Source organism: Ostrea edulis, chromosome 6 (genome assembly GCF_947568905.1).
Source record: "Ostrea edulis chromosome 6, xbOstEdul1.1, whole genome shotgun sequence".
NCBI lineage: Eukaryota > Metazoa > Mollusca > Bivalvia > Ostreida > Ostreidae > Ostrea > Ostrea edulis.
This window is the reverse complement of record NC_079169.1, coordinates 41,400,358-41,421,303: the sequence shown is the minus strand read 5'-3', so window position 1 is coordinate 41,421,303 and position 20,946 is coordinate 41,400,358. Positions and strand designations below refer to the sequence as shown.

At 35.4% G+C, this 20,946-nt stretch overlaps 1 protein-coding gene across 4 annotated transcripts in view; it reads right to left on the bottom strand.

Annotated features, from left to right (window-relative positions):
• Positions 1 to 3,705: 3,705 nt before the first annotated feature.
• The window catches only part of LOC125683164 (dehydrogenase/reductase SDR family member on chromosome X-like), a 103,744-nt gene continuing 86,503 nt past the window's right edge, over positions 3,706 to 20,946 (bottom strand). For all 4 annotated transcript variants that reach the window (XM_048924008.2, XM_048924012.2, XM_056139596.1 and 1 more), the window contains one exon: positions 3,706 to 3,983. In XM_048924008.2, the coding sequence (XP_048779965.2) occupies positions 3,780 to 3,983 (204 nt within the window). In that variant the 3' untranslated portion in view covers positions 3,706 to 3,779. The remainder of the gene's footprint in view (positions 3,984 to 20,946) is intronic.

The following is a 20,946-nucleotide window of genomic DNA, read 5'->3' as shown; positions in this document are numbered from 1 at the left end:
GGGGGGGGGGGGGGGGGGGGCATGCATGCTGGCCAAGCGAAAAGGTTTTTTGGGTGAATCATTTCGGAAATTATTTCTTAAGTTTGTTTTATCACACGGAGGTACACGGTGGCATCGACAGAGGTACAGGTGACATCCACGGAGATGCGTCGGTGGCATCCACGGAGATCCTCCGTGGACTTCTATGTCTGGCTCGCGCGGAAAAAATAGGACTTCAAAGGTGCCGACAATTTTAAAGGTCCATCGTGTTTGGGGCAAATTTGTTCCACCGCGTTGCGTGGAACACGCATAAAACTCGTGTCGTGTGTATATATATATATATATATATATATATATATATATATATATCTGTGTGTGTGGAGTAATTACTGCAGTTCACTACAGCTTGAAGATCTCGTTATCTCTAATTCATTAAACTTAAACGAAACCTTTTTATTTTACAGAATACTTACAAAAGCAGTTCAAATGTGATAATGCCACACCCCTCATAAAAAGAAAATGCCTCGACATTGCCAGAAGCCCGAAATTGATTGATTCAGTGTTACATTGAATTTATAGGACGTGTACTAGACATGAATCTGCACAATGGACTTTTCCTTGTTGTGCCGACATTTCTTAAATGTTAACTGTAGCACACTCGTGCTTGTTGCTCCAATGGAAGCAGCCATTTCAGGCATAGTAAGATCCAGATTGGACCAGAAACAATTTTTGTTCCGGAATTTAAAAGCAGTCGGGGGTTTTGAGTCCAGGTCGGTCGGGCAACGGGAAACGGACATAAACTTGAAGAAACAGGCTTTAGAGGAATACACCAAGAAAATGTAAAAATGTGAAAGAAAATTGTATTTATGACATAATACATTTTGATGTATGCTTTCATCATTTTGTTGTTGGCAGTGATCAACTGTTGAATGTTCAAGTCCAGTTTTATATTTTCTTAAACAATGTTGTAGAATAAGCAGCAAAAAGAATGTGCATTTACCTGATCATGTACCATTTGCTTTTCAACTTTCTATGTATGTGTTTTTTGCTTCATTCTATTTTGTACAATTCATGAGTTTGCATAGAACATGAGTTTGCACACATGTGGAAATTTGTTTTATTGGTATTTCAAATGCCAAGTACAAAATAATTTGACTTGTAGTGGGTTGTGAAAACAAAAAATTGATTCTATTTTTCTTTATTGTTATATTTGTATTTCATTACATTGTCAACAAAATTTCATTAAGCAGTTTTCCTGTTAATAGTAAATAATTAAAAAAAAAAAAGATTTTTCAATGGATTTTTAATGTATATTTATGAGCTATTATTTATTTTTCCATTGATTTTACAGTTAATTTTGATGTCATTTAACTGGCTCAAGCTCATTTACATATTTCGCTTATTTCAATGAGGTTTCAATGGAGTCTCAATGGAGTTTCACTGCATTTTCAATGAAAACTGGAAAATCACTGGCTCAAGCTCATTTACATAATTCGCGTATTTCAATGAGGTTTCAATTGAGTCTCAATGGAGTTTCACTGCATTTTCAATGAAAACTGGAAAATCAATGTTTTTTCTAGGTTAGAATTGTATTGCTAGTTTTATTTGAATTTGTGATACTGGTATAACACTGTTCTTTCAATGGTCAGAATAAAACTACAAAAGTAATGGAAATTTAATGCCATTCTTTTTTCTAAGGGTTACCTGAGGCATGCGCAGTGGGGTTTCATACCTGAGTAGTTTTTATCTAACCATAGGTAGTCACACTTTAAAGAGCTGTATTTTTAGTGTTGAATTGAAGGTCAATGCATTATTATATCTCACGATATAATTCTTCAGAAAATAAGTTAATCCTCACTTACCGACAATATGCACATTTACAAATGGCAATGACGCATTGTACATAGTTTCAATTCTATCCGATAAGCCATACAGAAGGAAAGGGGTTCACAAGATTTTCTGACAGCCTGGCAGACAGAAAATACAACAAGAGGCCCATGGGCCACATCGCTCATCCGAGTCACCTTGGCCCTTATCTGGACTTTCCATATATAGTTTCATGTAAAACTTTAGTCCCTATTGTCGTTCCAACCTATCCCTGGAGGCCATGATTCTTAGAAACTTGAATCTGCACTACATGTATGTCAGAAAGCTTTCATGTAAATGTCAAATTCTTTGGCCCAATGGTTCTTGAGAACATTTTTAAAGATTTTCTCTATATATTTCTATTTAAAACTTTGATCCCCTATTATGGCCCCAACCTACCCCTGGGGCCATAATTTGAACAAACTTGAATCTGTACTATGTCGGGAAGCTTTCATGTAAATATCAGCTCTTGTGGCCCATTGGTTCTTGAGAAGATTTTTTAAAGATTTTCTCTATATATTCCCATGTAAAACTTTGATCCCCTATTGTGACCCCAACCTACTCCCGGGTGCCATAATTTGAACAAACTTGAATCTGCACTATGTTAGGAAGCTTTCATGTAAATGTCAGCTCTTCTGGCTCATTGGTTGCGTAGAAGAAGATTTTTAAAGATTTTCCCTACATATTTCTATGCAAAACTTTGATCCCCTATTGTGGCCCCATCCTACCCCCTGGGGCCATGATTTGAACAAATTTGAATCTGCACTTTGTCAGGAAGCTTTTATGTAAATGTCGACGGCTCTTCTGGCTCATTGGTTCTTGAGAAGATTTTTAAAGATTTTCCCTATATATTTATATGTAAAACCTTGATCCCCTATTGTGGCCCCATCCTACCCCCGGGGGCCATGATTTGAACAAACTTGAATCTGCACTATGTCATGAAGCTTTTATGTAAATGTCAGCTCCTCTAGCCCAGTGGTTCTTCGGAAGATTTTTAAATGACTACCCTAATTTTGCATTATTGTGATTTTCTCCCCTTGAAGGGGGCCCTTCATTTGAACAAACTTAAACGCCCTTCACCCAAGGATGCTTTGGCCAAGTTTGGTTGAAATTGACCCAGTGGTTCTGGAGAAGAAGATGAAAATGTGAAAAGTTTACAACGACGAAGACAGACAACTGACAAAGAAGTAGGTACAGTTTCTATAGTCATCTGGCCCAAAATATTGATGATTTCACTTGGAGCTCAAATCCTGGCATTCAATTAAGGAATAGTTTAGCAAACCCAAAATTCACTCAGTTTGATCAGCAAAATGATTTGTGTCATATGACGAGAGCTTGAAGTTGGCATAAAATTGCAAAAATGCCATTTTCAATGAAAATATCCACAAATTCAGGTGGTTTTCCTTTTAAAAAACATACAGCGCATGCGTCGAGCAAATTCATATTGAAGCATGTTTTTCATCTCAAAATAATACACAATATATATCATTTTCATTTTGCTCGACAAATGCGCACATCTTTTCCTGAGCAATAATTTGTATGACATTTGACAGTTTTCAGGCTTATTTTGAGAAAAGGCGGGAAATGTCTTATTCATGATGTCATAATGCTATCCATTTAGGACTATCATTCTGATTTTGTTGACATAGTATACCTGGCATTTATTTTACTTTCTTAAAACGCTGATTAAGGTTAATTCCAGACACATTTTATAGAGAGAAATTTTTTGGGCCTTTTTATGTATACAACCGTACCTTGTTCTTTTGATCAGAAAAGCTCACTTGAGCCTTTGGCTCAAGAGCTAAAAACAATATATCTCCCCTTGGAAGAGGGGAGACATAAAAAGCTTGTAGACACTCATTACGAAGGGATATGTCCCACCTTGTGGAACTCTTGTTTATATTTACAATTCAAAGTTTCGCACAATGAGCATGTTACTTTTTAAAGGATTTTTTACATTCAACTCTGCTCGATATAATGTCTGTTGAAATATTGTACATTTTTTTGATGACATCATCACTGTAGGACAGTTGGCAAGTCTTCTGTTGCTTACAGTTATCATAATAAACACCAGTCTCTCTCTCCACATTTGATGATAAGGCCATATACAGAACTGTGTCAGCTCCTTCTAATGGTGTCTACCAATGAAAAAAGTGAAAATAATGAACAGTGATCAATATCATAATTTGTATAAAGAATACAACGTTAAGAGCAGGACAAACATAGGACCACTGGATACACCAGATGTGGGATCAGGTACCTAGGAGTAAGCATCCCCTGTTAACTGGTCACACCCCTATATCTGGATAGGTAAATGGAGTAATCCGTACTCAACATTAGTGTGTAAAATTGGCGTAACAATTGGTATGAAACACATGCTGGGATTCGACCTAATGACAGGTTGTATTTACAAATTACAAATGGGGACCATGAATTAAACATACTTGGATCTACCATACGTCAAGAATAAGCTTTAGTGTAATTATGAACTTTTCTGGCCCAGTGGTCTTTTTTTTTTTTTTTTTTTTTTTTTTTGAAGATTTTAAATGATTTTCTGTATTAACTTGTAAAACTTTGAACAATTTTGAACCTGCACTATGTCAGGAAGCTTTTGTGTAAACTTCAACTTTTCTGGTCCAATGGTTCTTGAGAAGTTTTTATAGATTCCCCTTACATACTTACGTGTAAAACTTTGATCCCCTATTGTAGCCCAACCCTACTCCTGGTGGCCATCTTGAACAAACTTGAATTTGCACTATGTTAGGAAGCTTTTATGTAAATTTCAACTTTCCTGGTCCAGTGGATCTTGAGAAGATTTTTAATTGACCTAACTCCATTTTCGTAATTATCTCCCCCTAGAGAAGGGCGTTGCCCTTCATATGAACAAAAAAATTGAATTCTCTCTTCACCCAAAGATGATTTTTGCCAAATTTGGTTGAAATTGACCTAGTGGTTGTGGAGAAAAAGGTCGAAAAAGTGAAAAGTTTATTGATAGACGGATGGACAGCCAGAGGAAGGACAACGGGTGATCGGAAATTCAGCTCAGGTGAGCTAATAAAAAACAACAACCAAAACCAACAACAATTGATTCTATTTTCTGAAGATTGAAATTTACCACTTTTGTATACTGTAACACAACCGACAGACAAGGATGGAGATACTTCGTTGCTGCCCTACACGCCAGAGGTGTAATGGGAAGTAAGTAAGTACTTTTGTATACTGTATATATGAAGTCCTTATATAAATATTTGTATAAATTGGTGAGAATTGAACATCTTTTCACTATTTGTATCAATTAGATATGTCCGCGCTGAGAAGAAAATATTGTAGACACTGTATAATGTACTATGAATTCGTGGGATCCTAATTAAGCCACCTGATATCAAATTAACAAAATATATTCAACACTGAGTGATGAAACAATTTCCCACAGCACAATTCAGATTATAGACAGGGTTCTCTGTATATGCGCTTACAGTTTCAAACTTCATAAATATTCTTGAAAATAAACAACAGTATTCATGACAATGTTTTATGTTAAATTACAATAGCTCACCTACATCACTGTGTAGAAGCGGACTAGGGCGTTACCTCGTTCAAGATGGCAACAGGCAAGTACGTTTCTGTTATTTTACACATATATACTAAGTATATATTGCAAAAGTGGAGGTTGTTGTAAAAATAGCAGAAAATTCCATAAAATTTGCATGATCAACACCAATATTGCTGTTTTAAAATTTGACCATGATTAGGGTAAAGCAAATTTAAGACTAGCGTAAAGGAAACTTTATCAGTTTTAATAACTAGGGTATAACCCATACAGAAATAACTTAGTAAATGAGTACAACATTGAATTAAATGGTTGTTGCAATGTCTGCCCTGATATGTTACTTTTGTGTTAATCTTTGGAACAATCGGGTATCGAACCCGGGTTAAATGTAGTTATTAACCAGACCGATATAAATAAATTTCTATAAGTTGTATTGTAGTGTAGGAAGTATCTTAATACGCGAAAGACCATGATAGTTATTTGGTTCAGGTATATAAGGTTCTAGTCAAGGTAAATTGGTCATCGACGAGCATTCAGCTAGTTGGAGCACATTTTTTTCCCTATCTGCACCTATGACCGAGTTGAGTTCGGGCTTCATCGCTGAAGAGCGTGCAATAGGGGTTTTTCGAGTTCTTCCATTCTGTGCGTATTTTGTGTTTTAGAATTTACCTAAGTCACGTGATTTGGTGATTTTTTTTTTAGACATGCTATCTTCCGGTTTAGCTAACAAATAGACGATTTCGGTCATTTATTTTACTCACTGGTTTTGATAACGAATTTAAGAACCAGTGCCATTGGTGTGTGGCAGAGGGATGTAATTAGGATTTATGTAATAGCGGAAAACAGGCACGTAGCATCGTTTTTCAGGGAAGGGGGGGGGGGGGGGGGGCAGAGAAGATGCTTTTACACTATTTTGTCTAAAATTCTTGACAAGAATAAAAAAATATATCAAAACAAACAAATCTTAATACGTTCTTTTGACTAATATTCAAAATCTTTCAAATTTAAAATGCATGGATGAAGGTTAAGTAGTGGCTTACGACTTATTATACCTCAATATATATTTTTCACACCTTTTGAAATTCAGAAGGGGGGGGGGGTGAATGATTGATTGTTTTACGACTTGTCGAGAAGTTGGCACTCATTTTGAGATATCGACAGCTTTAGGTTAAGTACCGCAAATTCAGAATAAACACGGACATGGAAGAACTTGAAAATCCCCTATTCATGCGGATTCACAAATTGAACGACCCGGTCCTATGCATGATTCTTCTGACGAATTAACCACTAGAGATGCTTAGACTTTTTTCTGAGAGACTTGAACGGGCCCTGAGACGACAGAAACGGGAATTTTGTTAGAGAAATCAACTTGGCATTGAAAGCAGTGGAGAAAAAGGTACCTGACCAAGTTTCAGAGCAATAAAATCCAATTTGAAGTCAATGCGGATAGAGAGAATGACATTACGAAAGCTATTACATTTACTAAACAAATGTTGACTTGGCAATTGATGTTTTGATTTCTATTTTAAAGCAATTAAAGAAAAGATTTTTTTTCGTATTGTTGATAAATATGGGTGTGATTTTGTTCAGGAATATTAGGATGACCCAATTACTGATGTTTCAAAGCTCAAGCAAGCTATTTTCAGAGCTACGAGACGCAACTCCCAAGAAACAAGAGGTACCCTTATTGTACCCAAGTGGCAGTCCGCACTTTTTTGGTCTATGCTGCTTTAACCATAACCAGTAACTTCCGGTTTTTAGAGAAAAACTTCGAAAAATTGGTTTTTCTTTGTCCTCGTATATCTCGCTTATTTATCAAGTTTTTAATACGTTATTTACAGATATTATTGACATTATCTAAATCTAGGGTACCCTTTAATACTATTTCAAAGTTCGCTTCCGGTCGTTAGTTATGGTAAAATTTCCGTTTTTCAAATGACATTTTGTCCAGGCGTTTTCTCATAAACGGTTAAAGATTTGAGTCTTGAAAGTTTCAGGGATGATAGATGGTGACTTGTAGCTTTGTAATAAGATTTATCATTGTCATCCGCCACTTTCGGCCGCCACCGAAAGTGAACGAAAGAAACGTCAACTATGAAATATACGCTTTTTAAACAAAATGTGCTTGGAATAATAAAGTGTCTTTTGGAGTTTCAGAAAATGTTACACTTACCGGAAGTTTAAACAACAACTTCCGGTTTTAAGAGAAAAAAACTTGTTCTTTCTTTGCAAGCTATCATATTTCTCGCTTATAAATCAAGTGTTTGATATCCATTTTCGGACTATAGTGAATTAATTTTTTTTTAAAAATTCACTTCCGTTCGTTAAATATCTACGATTTCCGGGTATTTTTCTCCAGGCGTTTTCTAATAAATAATCAAAGATTGAGTCTTGAAACTTTCAGGAAAGTTAAATTGTGACTTGTAGATGTGAAAGACGTGTTTCAATATTTTTGCCGTGACGGTATCCACCGAAAGTACCTTAAAATGTAATTTTTCATTTTTTTTGGAAAAATTCTAATGCTCATCACATTATTTAATAGAGTGTAATAAGTCACATCATTTCCATCGGAAGTTGGTTGTTCGAAACCGGAAGTTGTCCGAAAACTCATGTAAATTTTTAGTTTGGGTTCCTACGCGGTCAATGTGTAATTGATAAATCACGTCTTACATCACTATTTTTTTTTTTTTAAAATAGGTGTTTATTCCTTCCATGTATAGTCGTTCTTCACTAAATGAATTCTCCAAGTCAAGATCCTATCTCGTCAGAAATTGGACGGAAGACCTATTCGTTGCTTGCAACGAGATCATGTCTAGTTATGTTCTCCAAACGAAGTTTGGGAACATATTGGTTTTACTCTGTTTCTTATTAATATGTATACGGTGTGACCGTTGGGCCGAGTGAAGCATACACGTAACTCCGTGTCCCGAGTGGTAATCATAATTCCGTTAAGTACGGTAGAATATTATTCATTTAAATATATATATATTGAATGAAATTTCCTTGCGCTAAACACCCAGTGACATCTCAATATTAAAGGAGTTTATATGGAGACAGCAGTTTTACATGATCCGCCTATTCATTGAACGCTGGGAATAAAACGCAAGGCGACGTAAACTGTGCTTTGTGACGTCACATTTAACTTCGACTTTTTTAGTCTGGTCCCCACCCCCGCCACTCCTTGATCACTCGTTTTTTCCAAAACGAGTGATCAAGGAGTGGCGGGAGCAGGGACCAGACTGCGACTTTTTGCTCTTTTTCACAGCAAACAATTATAAACAACAATAATACATTCCGTATGCAATGAAAAAAGCCGTTAAAACTAAACAAAATTAACCAATAACTTCAAAATGTTAAAAAAGTAACCGTAATTTTATCGTATATTCTTATTCAAAGAACCTCATGAACTCGTTCATCTATTTAGTCGTATTACGGTTTTATATGTATTAATTTGCTAAACACCTGTTACAATGATAATTATACCATTCAATTTGAACAAACTGAGTGTTTCAATTACGAATTGCACGTTAGAGTCTTCTATTATTGGCATTCAAAATAAAACACGGATAACTGTTGAAGCAGGAAATGAAAAAAATAAATGGCGGCGCCCATATCGATCACGAAAATTTCAGTGAACGTATGTAAAGTTAAATCTTTTTCTTTTGCTGATTTTGACTTTTTTTCTTTTACATACGTGTTACCTTTAGAGCCTTGCTTCGCGGACGGGCCTTCGGCCCGTCCGAGCTTCGCTCGATATTATCATGTTCCCCAAACAAAGTGTGGGAACATTGGTTTTACTCGGTTTCTTATCATATTCCCCAAACAAAGTTTGGAAACATATTGATTTTACTCTGATTCTTTTTATTAAGGTCTTCCGTCTCAACGGAAGACCTTCTAGTGATTATGTTTCTTTTCCTCTATTAGTATTATGTCTCCGAACACATAGTGTCGGAGACATATTGTTTTTCCTCCGTTTCTTATTATGTTACCCAAACAAAGTTTGGGAACATGTTGTTTTTGCTTCGTTTCTTATTATGTCTCCAAACACATAGTGTCGGAGACATATTGTTTTTGCTCCGTTTCTTATTAAGGTCTTCCGTTCCAGACGGAAGACCTTATAGTGATTCTACTGTTTATTATTATTAAGGTCTTCCGTTGGAGTTCTAGTGATTGCACTGTTTATTAAGGTCTTCCGTTACCAACGGAAGACTTTCTAGTGATTGTACTGTCTATTATTATTATGTCTCCGAACGCAAAGTGTCGGAGACATATTGTTTTTGCTCCGTTTCTTATTATTATGTCTCCGAACACAAAGTGTCGGAGACATTGTTTTTGCTCAATTTCTTATTATTCTTATTATGTCTCCCAACACAAAGTGTCGGAGACATATTGTTTTTGCTCCGTTTCTTATTATTAAGGTCTTTCGTTCCAGACGGAAGACCTTATAGTGATTCTACTGTTTATTAGGGTCTTCCGTCTTCAGCTGAAGAACCTTCTATTATTCTATTGTTTCTTTTTCACTTTTTAAGGTCTTCCGTCTCAACGGAAGACCTTATAGTGATTCTTATGTTTCTTTTCCTCTATTATAAAGGTCTTCCGTTCTTCACGGAAGACCTTATAGTGATTCTACTGTTTCTTATTATTATTATTAAGGTCTTCCGTTCTTCACGGAAGACCTTATAGTGATTCTACTGTTTCTTATTATTATTATTAAGGTCTTCCGTTCTTCACGGAAGACCTTATAGTGATTCTACTGTTTCTTATTAAGGTCTTCCGTTCTTCACGGAAGACCTTATAGTGATTCTACTATTTCTTATTATTATTAAGGTCTTCCGTCTCCTGCGGAAGATCTTACTATTATTCTTCGCGTTCTTCTTCTTCATTAAGGTCTTCCGTCTCCTGCGGAAGACCTTACTATTATTGTTCGCGTTCTTCTTCTTCATTATTAAGGTCTTCCGTCTCCTGCGGAAGACCTTACTATTATTGTTCGCGTTCTTCTTCTTCATTATTATTATTATTATTATTTTCCTTGGTAGTACACGCGTTTTTCTCAGCCATTTCTCGATCGATTTTCACGAAATTTTCAGGAAAGATGTCTTTTGGTGACGAGACTTTGCTTGCAAAATTTCGTGCTTGACGTCACTTCCGGTCAGGAGTTATCTCTCTTTTAGTGACTTTTTGAAGGGCCTTGTTGTCCACACATCTCCTCCGTTAGTTTTGAAGCTAGAGTCTTGAAATTTCTACACAAGATAGAGTAAACATTTTAGAAGATTTGTGGGGGATTCGATTTTACCGGAGGCGATTTGCCTAAAAGCTCGCCTGGACCTGAAAAAATGGATGCCAAAAATTTTCGCCGATTTCGGCGATTTTTGACCTTTGATCTCCAATATCTTTTTTCTTGCAAATATTTTGTTAAGACATGTAGAACAAAAGTTGTGCACATTTACGAGATCTTTTCGAAAATATCAAGATTTAGGGGCTAGCCCCTTAAATTAGGGATCTAGAAGGGCTCAAAGTCTAGATCAAATATCTCAAAAATCGTTAATATTTTGGTATAAGTCAAAGAACAAAAAATGTTCATCTCAACAATCCAAATCTATTCATATAAAAATTTAGGTCATATGTTACGTAATAAGGGATTTTAAGGGCCAAAACCATAATTTTTTTACCCCTTGTATCTCGAAAACGACAAATATTTTGAAAAGCAATAAAGAACAAAAGTTGTTCAGAATGATGATCTGAACAATATGCATATTTCGTTTTTACCCTATGTGGCCCCGTTAGGGAGCTACAGTTTGGCCCCTAAATATTACTTCTAGAAATAACTCGAGAACGGTAAAGAATTTCTAAATACTTGTTGAACAAAAAATGTTTGAAATGTCATGACCTTTCTTACGATATCAAGCAAAAGGGGCTGATCCTTTAAATTAGGGGCCCAGAAGGGTCCAAAGGTTTATGAGAATATCTCAGAAACTATTAATATTTTGTAATAAGTCATTGAAGCGGAAATGTTCATCTAAACGAGCTTGTTCTTATCAAATCAAAAAGTAGGTCATATGTTACGTAATAAGGGATTTTAAGGGCCAAAATCATAAATAATTGACGCCTCATATCTTGAAAACGACAAATATTTTGAAAAGCATTATTGAACAAAAGTTGTTCAGAATGATAATCTAATCAATCTGTACATTTCGTTTCTTCCCTATGTGGCCCCGTTAGGGAGCTACAGTTTGGCCCCTAAATATTTCTTGTAGAGATAACTCGAGAACGGTAAAGAATTTCTAAATACTTGTTGAGCAAAAAATGTTTCAAATGACAAGGCCTTTCTTACGATAGCAAGCAAAACGGGCTGGCCCTTTAAATTAGGGGTTCAGAAGGATCCAAATGTTTTTGAGAATATCTCAGAAACTATTAATATTTTATAATAAGTTGTAGAAGCGGAAATGTTCATCTCAACGAGCTTGATCTTATCAAATCAAAAAGTAGGTCATATGTTACGTAATTAGAGATTTTAAGGGCCAAAATCGTAAATATTTGACGCCTCATATCTTGAAAACGACATATTTTTTGAAAAGCATTATTGAACAAAAGTTGTTCAATGTGTCATAACCTATCGATCAATATCAAAAAATGGGTCTGTGGGCCTCATGGCTCGCCTGTAGAGTCGATTTTTGTCGATATCAGTCGATTTCAAAAACTTGTAACTGGTAAATATTTTGTAAGGACATATTGAACAAAAGTTGTTCAGTTTATCGAGATCTATCGATTGATATCAAGAAATAGGCCTATGGTCCTAATGGCTCGCCTGTAGAGTCGATTTTTTGTCGATATCGGTCGATCTCAATAACTTTTTACAGGTAAATATTTTGTAAAGACATATAGAACTAAAGTTGTTGAGTCTATAGAGGGCTAACAAATGACATCAAGAAATAGGCCTGCGGGCCTTATGGCTCGCCTGGAGAGTCGAATTTCAAACGAATTTCACCGCAACTTTGCTTCAGAAGCTTATGATATGAAAAATTGATTATATCTAAAGTGTCTTAAAGTCGAAAACTAAATTGGGACTCATTTGTCTTTTTTTTTTTTTTTTTTTTAACTCCGAGTGCATCAACAAATCGGATGGAAGACCTACTCGTTGCTCGCAACGAGATCGTGTCTAGTTCTTATTATTCCTCTTCTTTAGTGAGAAATTTGTCCGACCGATTTTGTGAAAGTGCTTCGACAGATCCACTTCAAACTTTGTGAGCTGATAGGGGGTCACTAGGAGGGGTGCATTCAACTTTTCAAATTTTCAAAATGGCCGCCGTTTCAAAATGGCGGCCAAAAAACGTCAAAAACTCAAGGTTGTCGGATTTCAACCGAATTCGATTTCTAGGGTAATTTAGTGACCCCGAGTCTATTTCCAGTATCAAATTTTTTTTTTGAGCCGCCATTTTCAAAATGGCCGCCATATACCGAAATATTTGAAAGTGTTAAAATCTGTACAACATTTGGGTTCTGGGGTAAATGGAGGGTCCACAATTCATTTCTAGCATCAGAATTTCCTTCCAATCAATTTTCAAATGTTTCAAAATGGCCGCCATTGAAGAAAATGGCGGCCAAAAAATCAAGACCGTCGGATTTCAACCACATTTACTTTCTAGGGTATTTTAAGAATCCTGATCTGGCATCAAAAAGCATTTCTGACATGGTGAGGTGTTCAGAGACATTTGTGTTGGCATCCCAACAGTTATAGCTCGTTATTATTATTTTTTTTTTCCCTTTCGTCTCCGAGACCGTTGGATTGATTTTCCTGAAACTTTCACAGGTTATAGAGAACGATGGTACCTCGAGGCATATTTTTCATTTTTTCAAAATTCACTTCCGGTCGCAAGATATGTCCAATTTTCGTCTCTTTAAAAGATATTTTGTCCAGCGTTTTTCTCAGAAACGGTAAAAGATAGAGTCACCAAATTTTCAGAGTTAATAGATCTCACTTTGTAGGCGTGCAGTAGGGGGTTAAGAATGTCGGCCGTCACTTCCGGTCGTCACCGGAAGTGATTAAAGGAAACATGAATTTCAAACTTTTTTATTTCAAATTGAAACCTATTTCGGTTTACTATATCTCGTTCTAATTCTCAAAAAATGTTGACCCCACTGGAAGTTGAATCTTCAACTTCCGGTTATATCAAAGAAAGCCTATTCATTCTCTCATTTTTCAGTGCCATAAATCTCGGTCATGAAACTAGTTAATGAGTTGAGTTTTACATATATAATAGTAACTATAAATGTCTAGAGTAACGTCAAATATTTTTGTAAAATTTACTTCCGGTCGGCAAATACGGCTTATTAGCTGTTTTCGTTGTCCAGCGTTTTTCTCAGAAACGGTAAAAGATAGAGTCACCAAATTTTCAGAGTTAATAGATCTCACTCTGTAAGCGTGCAGTAGGGGGTTAAGAATGTCGGCCGTCACTTCCGGTCGTCACCGGAAGTGATTAAATTAATCATAAATTTCAAACTTTTTTCTTTCAAACTGAAACCTATATCGGTTTACTAGGTCTGGTTCTAATTCTCAAAAAAATGTTGACCCCACCGGAAGTTGAAACTCCAACTTCCGGTTATATCAAAGAAAGACTATTCATTCTCTCATTTTTCAGTGCCATAAATCTCGGTCATAAAACAAGTTAATGATTTGAATTTTACATATGTTATAGACACTATAAATGTCTACAGCAAATTTAAATATTTTTGCAAAATTCACTTCCGGTCGTGAGATATAGGGTGGACATATTCAAACCTTGTTTTTTTCAGTTTCTCAATAATGAATATAGATAGACGCTTGAAACTTGTAGAGTTGATCAACTAACATTAGTCCATTGTACATATACATTCAATTTTTTTGTCCCTCACTTCCGGTCTATACCGGAAGTATTTGAAAAAATGTCGATTTTTCGATTTCTTCCAGTGATTTCTCAGAGATGGCTGAAATTTTCAGGAATAATGTCTGATGAAATGACCTTGCTATAATTATTTTTGTTTTTACAAAATTCACTTCCGGTCGGAAAATATGGCCGATTTTCTGTTTCTCAAAAGGAATTTTGTCCAGCATTTTTCTTGGAAATGGTAAAATATAGGTTCATCAAATATTCAGGGATGATCAATCTCCGTTTGTAGGCGTGCAGTAGGGGGTTGAACATGTCGACCGTCACTTCCTGTCGTCACCGGAAGTGATGGAAAGAATCGCAAATTTCAAACTTTTTCCTTTAAATTGAAACCTATACTAGTTTATTAAGTCTCTTTCAAAGTGTCAAAAGAATATTGACTCTGTCGGTAGTCAAAACGACTACTTCCGGTTTCTTGATAAAATACGTTTTTAATTTTCGTCTCTTTGTCTCCATAAATCTCGCTTATATTTGAAGTCTTTCATATGATTTTCACATGTCTTAATAAAAGTATTAACTTCTAAAGTTTTGATAATTTTGTTTTTCAAAATTGACTTCCAGTCGGTAGTAACCTACTACTTTTTCTTTCTTAGGTTTACTTCTTTTTTTGAGAACTCTTTCAGATAGAGACGTGAAATTTTCAGGGAATATAGACAGTAAAGAGTCGCTGTCGTTTATAGGAAAACGCATCTGAATAGTACTTCCGGTCGTCACCGGAAGTTACGAGAAAGGAGTAAAAAATTCGATAATACATTTCTCATTCATTGTTAAGGCACATTTTCTGATAAATTTAAATGGTTTTCGTAGGAACAGAAAGCTCTTTACTGGAAGTGGTCTAACGGAAGACATACTCAAATGAGTGTCTAGTTATTATTATTGTTCTTTTTCTTACCGATTTTGTGCACGCGATTTCTCAAAAACGACTTAATAGATTTTCATGAAACTTTAAGGAAAAATGTAAAATAGGATTTTCTAGAAAAGGTTTTTTTAGTTTTGCCAAAATCACTTCCAGTCGCAAGTTACGGTTGAATTTCCGTTTTTCAAATGACATTTTGTCCGGGCGTTTTCTCATAAACGGTTAAAGATTGAGTCTTCAAACTTTCAGGGATGATAGATGGTGACTTGTAGCTGTGCAATAGGGTTTTATCATTGCCATCCGTCAATTCCGGCCGTCACTGGAAGTGAACAAAAGAAAAGTCAAATTTCAAACTAATGCTTTTGAAACAAAACTTGGAGAGATTAATTAGATATCTTTTGGCGTTTCAGAAAATGTTAGTCTTACCGGAAGTTTAACCAGCAACGTCCGGTTTTTAGAGGAAAACTTCGAAAAAATGGTCTTTCTTTGTCCTTGTATATCTCGTTTATTTATCAAACTTTCAATACAATATTTACAGATGTTATTAACATTATCCATCTGAAGAGAAGCCTATAACACTATTTCAAAATTCACTTCCGGTCACAAGTTACGGCCAAATTTCTGTTTTTCAAATGATATTTTGTCCGGGCGTTTACTGATAAACTGTTAACGATTGAGTCTTCAAACTTTCAGGGATGATCAATGGTGACTTGAAGCTGTGCAATAGGGTATTATCATTGCCATCGGTCACTTCCGACCGTCACCGGAAGTGAACAAAAGAAACGTCAAATTTCAAACTAATGCTTTTGAAACAAAACTAGATTAATTAGGTCTCTTTCGGCGTTTCAGAAAATGTTACACTTTAAGGAAGTTTAATCAGCAACTTCCGATTTTCAGAGAAAAACTTCGAAATATTGGTGGGTTTTTTTTGTTCTCATATATCTCGCTTAGTTATCAACGTTTTAATACGATATTTCAAGATATTATTGACATTATCCATCTCTGTAGAACTCTTTAATACTATTTCAAAATTTTCTTGCGGTCGCAAGTTACGACCGAATTTCCGTTTTTCAAACAACATTTTGTTCGAGCGTATTCTCCTAAACAATTTACGATTGAATCTTTATACTTTCAGGGATGATAGATAGTGACCTATAGCTATGTAATAAAGGTTTATCATTGCTATCCGTCACTTCCGGCCGTCACCGTAAGTGAACAAAAGAAACGTCAAATTTCAGAGTTATGCTTTTGAAACAAAACTTGCATAGGTTCATTGGGTCTCTTTCGGAGTTTCAGAAAATGTTAGACTTACCGGAAGTTTAACCTACAACTTCCGGTTTTTAGAGGAACCCTTCGAAAAATTGGTCTTTCTTTGTTCTCATATATCTCGCTTATCTATCAACTTTTTAATACGATGTTTACAGATATTATTGACATTATCCATCTCTGGGATACTCTTTTCATACTATTTCAAAATTCACTTCCAGTCGCGAGTTAGGGCCGAATTTCCGTTTTTCAAATGACGTTTTGTTCGGCCGTTTTTTCATAAACGGTTAATAATAGAGTCTTTCAACTTTCAGGATATGATTGGTGGTGACTTGTAGCTTTGTAAAAAGATTTATAATTGTCATCCGTCACTTCCAGCCGCCACCGAAAGTGAACGAAAGAAACGTCAAATATCAAATTTACACTTTTCAAACAAAATGTGTGCTTGAAATATTAAGTGTCTTTTAGAGTTTCAGAAAATGTTATAGTTACCGAAAGTTTAAACAACTTCCGGTTTTTAGAAAAAAACTTCAAAAACTTTCTTTGCTATCATATCTCTCGCTTATAAATGAAGTGTTTGTTATAATTTTGACATATATCATTGACATTATCCATCTTCAGACTTTAGTGAATTATTCGGTGTATTTTTCAAATCGTTAATATCTACGATTTCCGTTGTTGTTGTTTTTTCTCCAGGCGTTTTCTAATGAATAATCAAAGATTGAGTCTTGAAACTTTCAGGAAAGTTAGATGGTGACTTGTAGATATGAAATACGTGTTTCAATTTTCCTGCCGTCACTTCCATCATCCACCGGAAGTACCTTAAAAATATGTAATTGTTCTTCTTCTTTTTTTTAAATTCTAATGCTCATAACATTATTTAATAGAGTGTAATGTCATACCATTTCCACCGGAAGTTGGTTGTTCGAAACCGGAAGTTGTCCCAAAACTCTGCATTTTTCACCGAAATATTTAGTGTGGGTTCCTACACGGTAAGTGTGGAATTTTCAATCGTTTTATGGACTCCCAAGATATTCGAAAGTGAATAAAACAAAACATAAATTGTTTGTAATTGATACATCACGTCTTACATGTACATGTTTATCACTGTTTTTAAAAAAAAAATAGGTGTTTATTTCATTCATGTATAGTCGTTCTTCACTAATTGGATTCTCCAAGTCAAGATCCTATATCGTCAGAAATTGGACGGAAGACCTATTCGTTGCTTGCAACGAGATCATTTCTAGTCTTTCTTATTATTCCTCTTCTTTCCTGAGAAATTTGTCCGCTCGATTGTATGAAAGTGCTTCAACAGATCCACTTCAAACTTTGTGAACTGATAGGGGGTCATGGAGAGGGGTGCAATCAACTTTCCAAATTTTCAAAATGGCCGCCGTTTCAAAATGGCGGCCAAAAACGCCAATAAGTCAAGGTTCTCGGATTTCAACCAAATTCTATTTCTAGGGTAATTTAGTGACCCCGAGTCCATTTCCAACATCAATTTTTTTTTTTTTGAGCCGTCATTTTCAAAATGGCCGCCATATACCGAAATATTTGAAAGTGTTAAAATCTTTACAACATTTGGGTTCTGGGGTCAATTGAGCATCCACAGTTCATTTCTAGCATCAGTATTTCCTTCCAATCTACTTTCAGTTTTTTCAAAATGGCCGCCATTGAAGAAAATGGCGGCCAAAAAATCAAGTCCGTCGGATTTCAACCAAATTTCGTTTCTAGGGTTTCTTGAGAATCCTGATCTGGCATCAAAAAGCATTTCTGACATGGGGAGGTGTTCGGAGACATTTGTGTTGGCATCCCAACACAGTTATAGCTCGTTATTAAGGTCTTCCATCTCAACGGAAGACCTTATAGTGATTCTTATGTTTCTTTTCCTCTATTATTATTATTAAGGTCTTCCGTTCTTCACGGAAGACCTTATAGTGATTCTACTGTTTCTTAATTAAGGTCTTCCGTTACCAAAGGAAGACCTTCTAGTGATTCTACTGTTTATTATTATGTCTCCGAACACAAAGTGTCGGAGACATATTGTTTTTGCTCCGTTTCTTATTATTCTTATTCTTATTTTTTTCTTCTTATTTTTCCTCTTCTTTAGTGAGAAATTTGTCCGACCGATTTTATGAACATGCTTCGACTGATCAACTTCAAACTTTGTGAGCTGATAAAGGGTCATTAGGAGGGGTGCAATCAACTTTTCAAATTTTCAAAATGGCCGCCGTTTCAAGATGGCGGCCAAAAAACGTCAAATACTCAAGGTTGTCGGATTTGAACCAAATCGCAAGTTACGGCTGGATTTCCGTTTTTCAAATGACATTTTGTCCGGGCGTTTTCTCATAAACGGTTTAAGATTGAGACTTCAAACTTTCAGGGATGATAGATGGTGACTTGTAAATATGCAATAGTGTATTATCATTGTCATCCGTCACTTCCGGCCGTCACCGGAAGTGAACAAAAGATACGTCAAATTTCAAACTAATGATTTTGACACAAAACTTGCATAGATTAATTAGATATCTTTCGGCATTTCAGAAAATATTAGACTTACCGGAAGTTTAACCAGCAACTTCCGGTTTTTAGAGAAAAACTTCGAAAAAATGGTCTTTTTTTGTCTTCGTATATCTCGTTTATTTATCAAACTTTTAATACGATATTTACAGATTTTAATGACATTATCCATCTTAAAAGAACCCTGTAACACTATTTCAAAATTCACTTCCGGTCACAAGTTATGGTCGAATTTCCGTTTTTCAAATGATATTTTGTCCAGGCGTTTTCTCATAAACGGTTAAAGATTGAGTCTTCAAACTTTCAGGGATGATATATTATGAATTGTAGCTGTGCAATAAGGTATTATTTTTGTCATCCGTCACTTCTGGCCGTCACCGGAAGTGAACAAAACAAAGTTTAACGTTAAATTTCAAAATTATGCTTTTGAAACAAAACTTACATAGATTAGTGAGGTCTCTTTCGGCGTTTCAGAAAATATTAAACTCACCGGAAGTTTAACCAGCAACTTCCGGTTTTCAGAGAAAAACTTTTAAAAAACGGTCTTTCTTTGTCCTCGTATATCTCGTTTATTTATGAACCATTTAATACGATATTTACATATATTATTGACATTATCCATCTCAAAAGAACTCCGCACCACTATTTCAAAATTCACTTCCAGTCACAAGTTGCGGCCGAATTTCTGTTTTTGAAATGATATTTTGTCTGGCATTTTCTCATAAACGGTTTAAGATTGAGTCTATAAACTTTCAGGGATGATAGATGGTGACTTGTAGCTCTGTAATAAAGGTTTATCATTATTATTCGTCACTTCCAGCCGTTACCGGAAGTGAACAAAAGAAACGCCAAATTTCAAAACTACGCTTTTCAAACAAAACTTGCATAGATTAATTAGGTCTCTTGTGGCGTTTCAGAAAATGTTAGTCTTACCGGAAGTTTAACCAGCAACTTCCGGTTTTTAGAGAAAAACTTCGGAAAAATGGGTTTTTTTTGCTATCATATCTCTCACTTATAAAGCAAGTGTTTTTGTGATTTTCAAATATATAATTGACATTATCCATCTTCAGAGTATAGTGAATTATTGTTGGGTTTTTTCAAAATTCACTTCCGTTCGTTAAATATGTACGATTTCCGGGTTTTTTTCTCCAAGTGTTTTCTCATAAATACTCAAAGATTGAGTCTTCAAACTTTCAGGATGATAGATGGTGACTTGTAGCTGTGCAATAGGGTATTATCATTGCCATCCGTCACTTCTGGCCGCCACCGGAAGTGAAAAAAAGAAACGTCAAATTTCAAACTAATGCTTTTGAAACAAAACTTGCATAGATTAATTAGATATCTTTTGGCGTTTCAGAAAATGTTAGACTTACCGGAAGTTTAACCAGTAACTTCCGGTTTTTAGAGAAAAACTTCGAAAAATGGTTTTTCTTTGTCCTCGTATATCTCACTTATTTATGAACTATTTGATACGATATTTACAGATATTATTGACATTATCCATCGCAAGAGAACCCTGCACCACTATTTCAAAATTCACTTCCAGTCACAAGTTGCGGCCGAATTTCTGTTTTTCAAAAGATATTTTGTCTGGGCGTTTTCTCATAAACGGTTTAAGATTGAGACTTCAAACTTTCAGGGATGATAAACGGTGACTTGTAGCTGTGCAATAATGTGTTATCATTGTCATCCGTTACTTCCGACCGTCACCGGAAGTGAACAAAAGAAACGGCAAATTTCAAAATTATGACTTTGGAAACAAAACTTGCATAGATTAATTAGGTCTCTTTCGGCGTTTCAGAAAATGTTAGATTTACCGGAAGTTTAACCAGCAACTTCCGGTTTTTAGAGAAAAACTTCGAAAAATTGGTCTTTCTTTGTCCTCGTATATCTCGCTTATTTATCAACCTTTTAATACGATATTTACAGATATTATTGACATTATCAATCTCAAGAGAACACTGAAACACTATTTCAAAATCACTTCC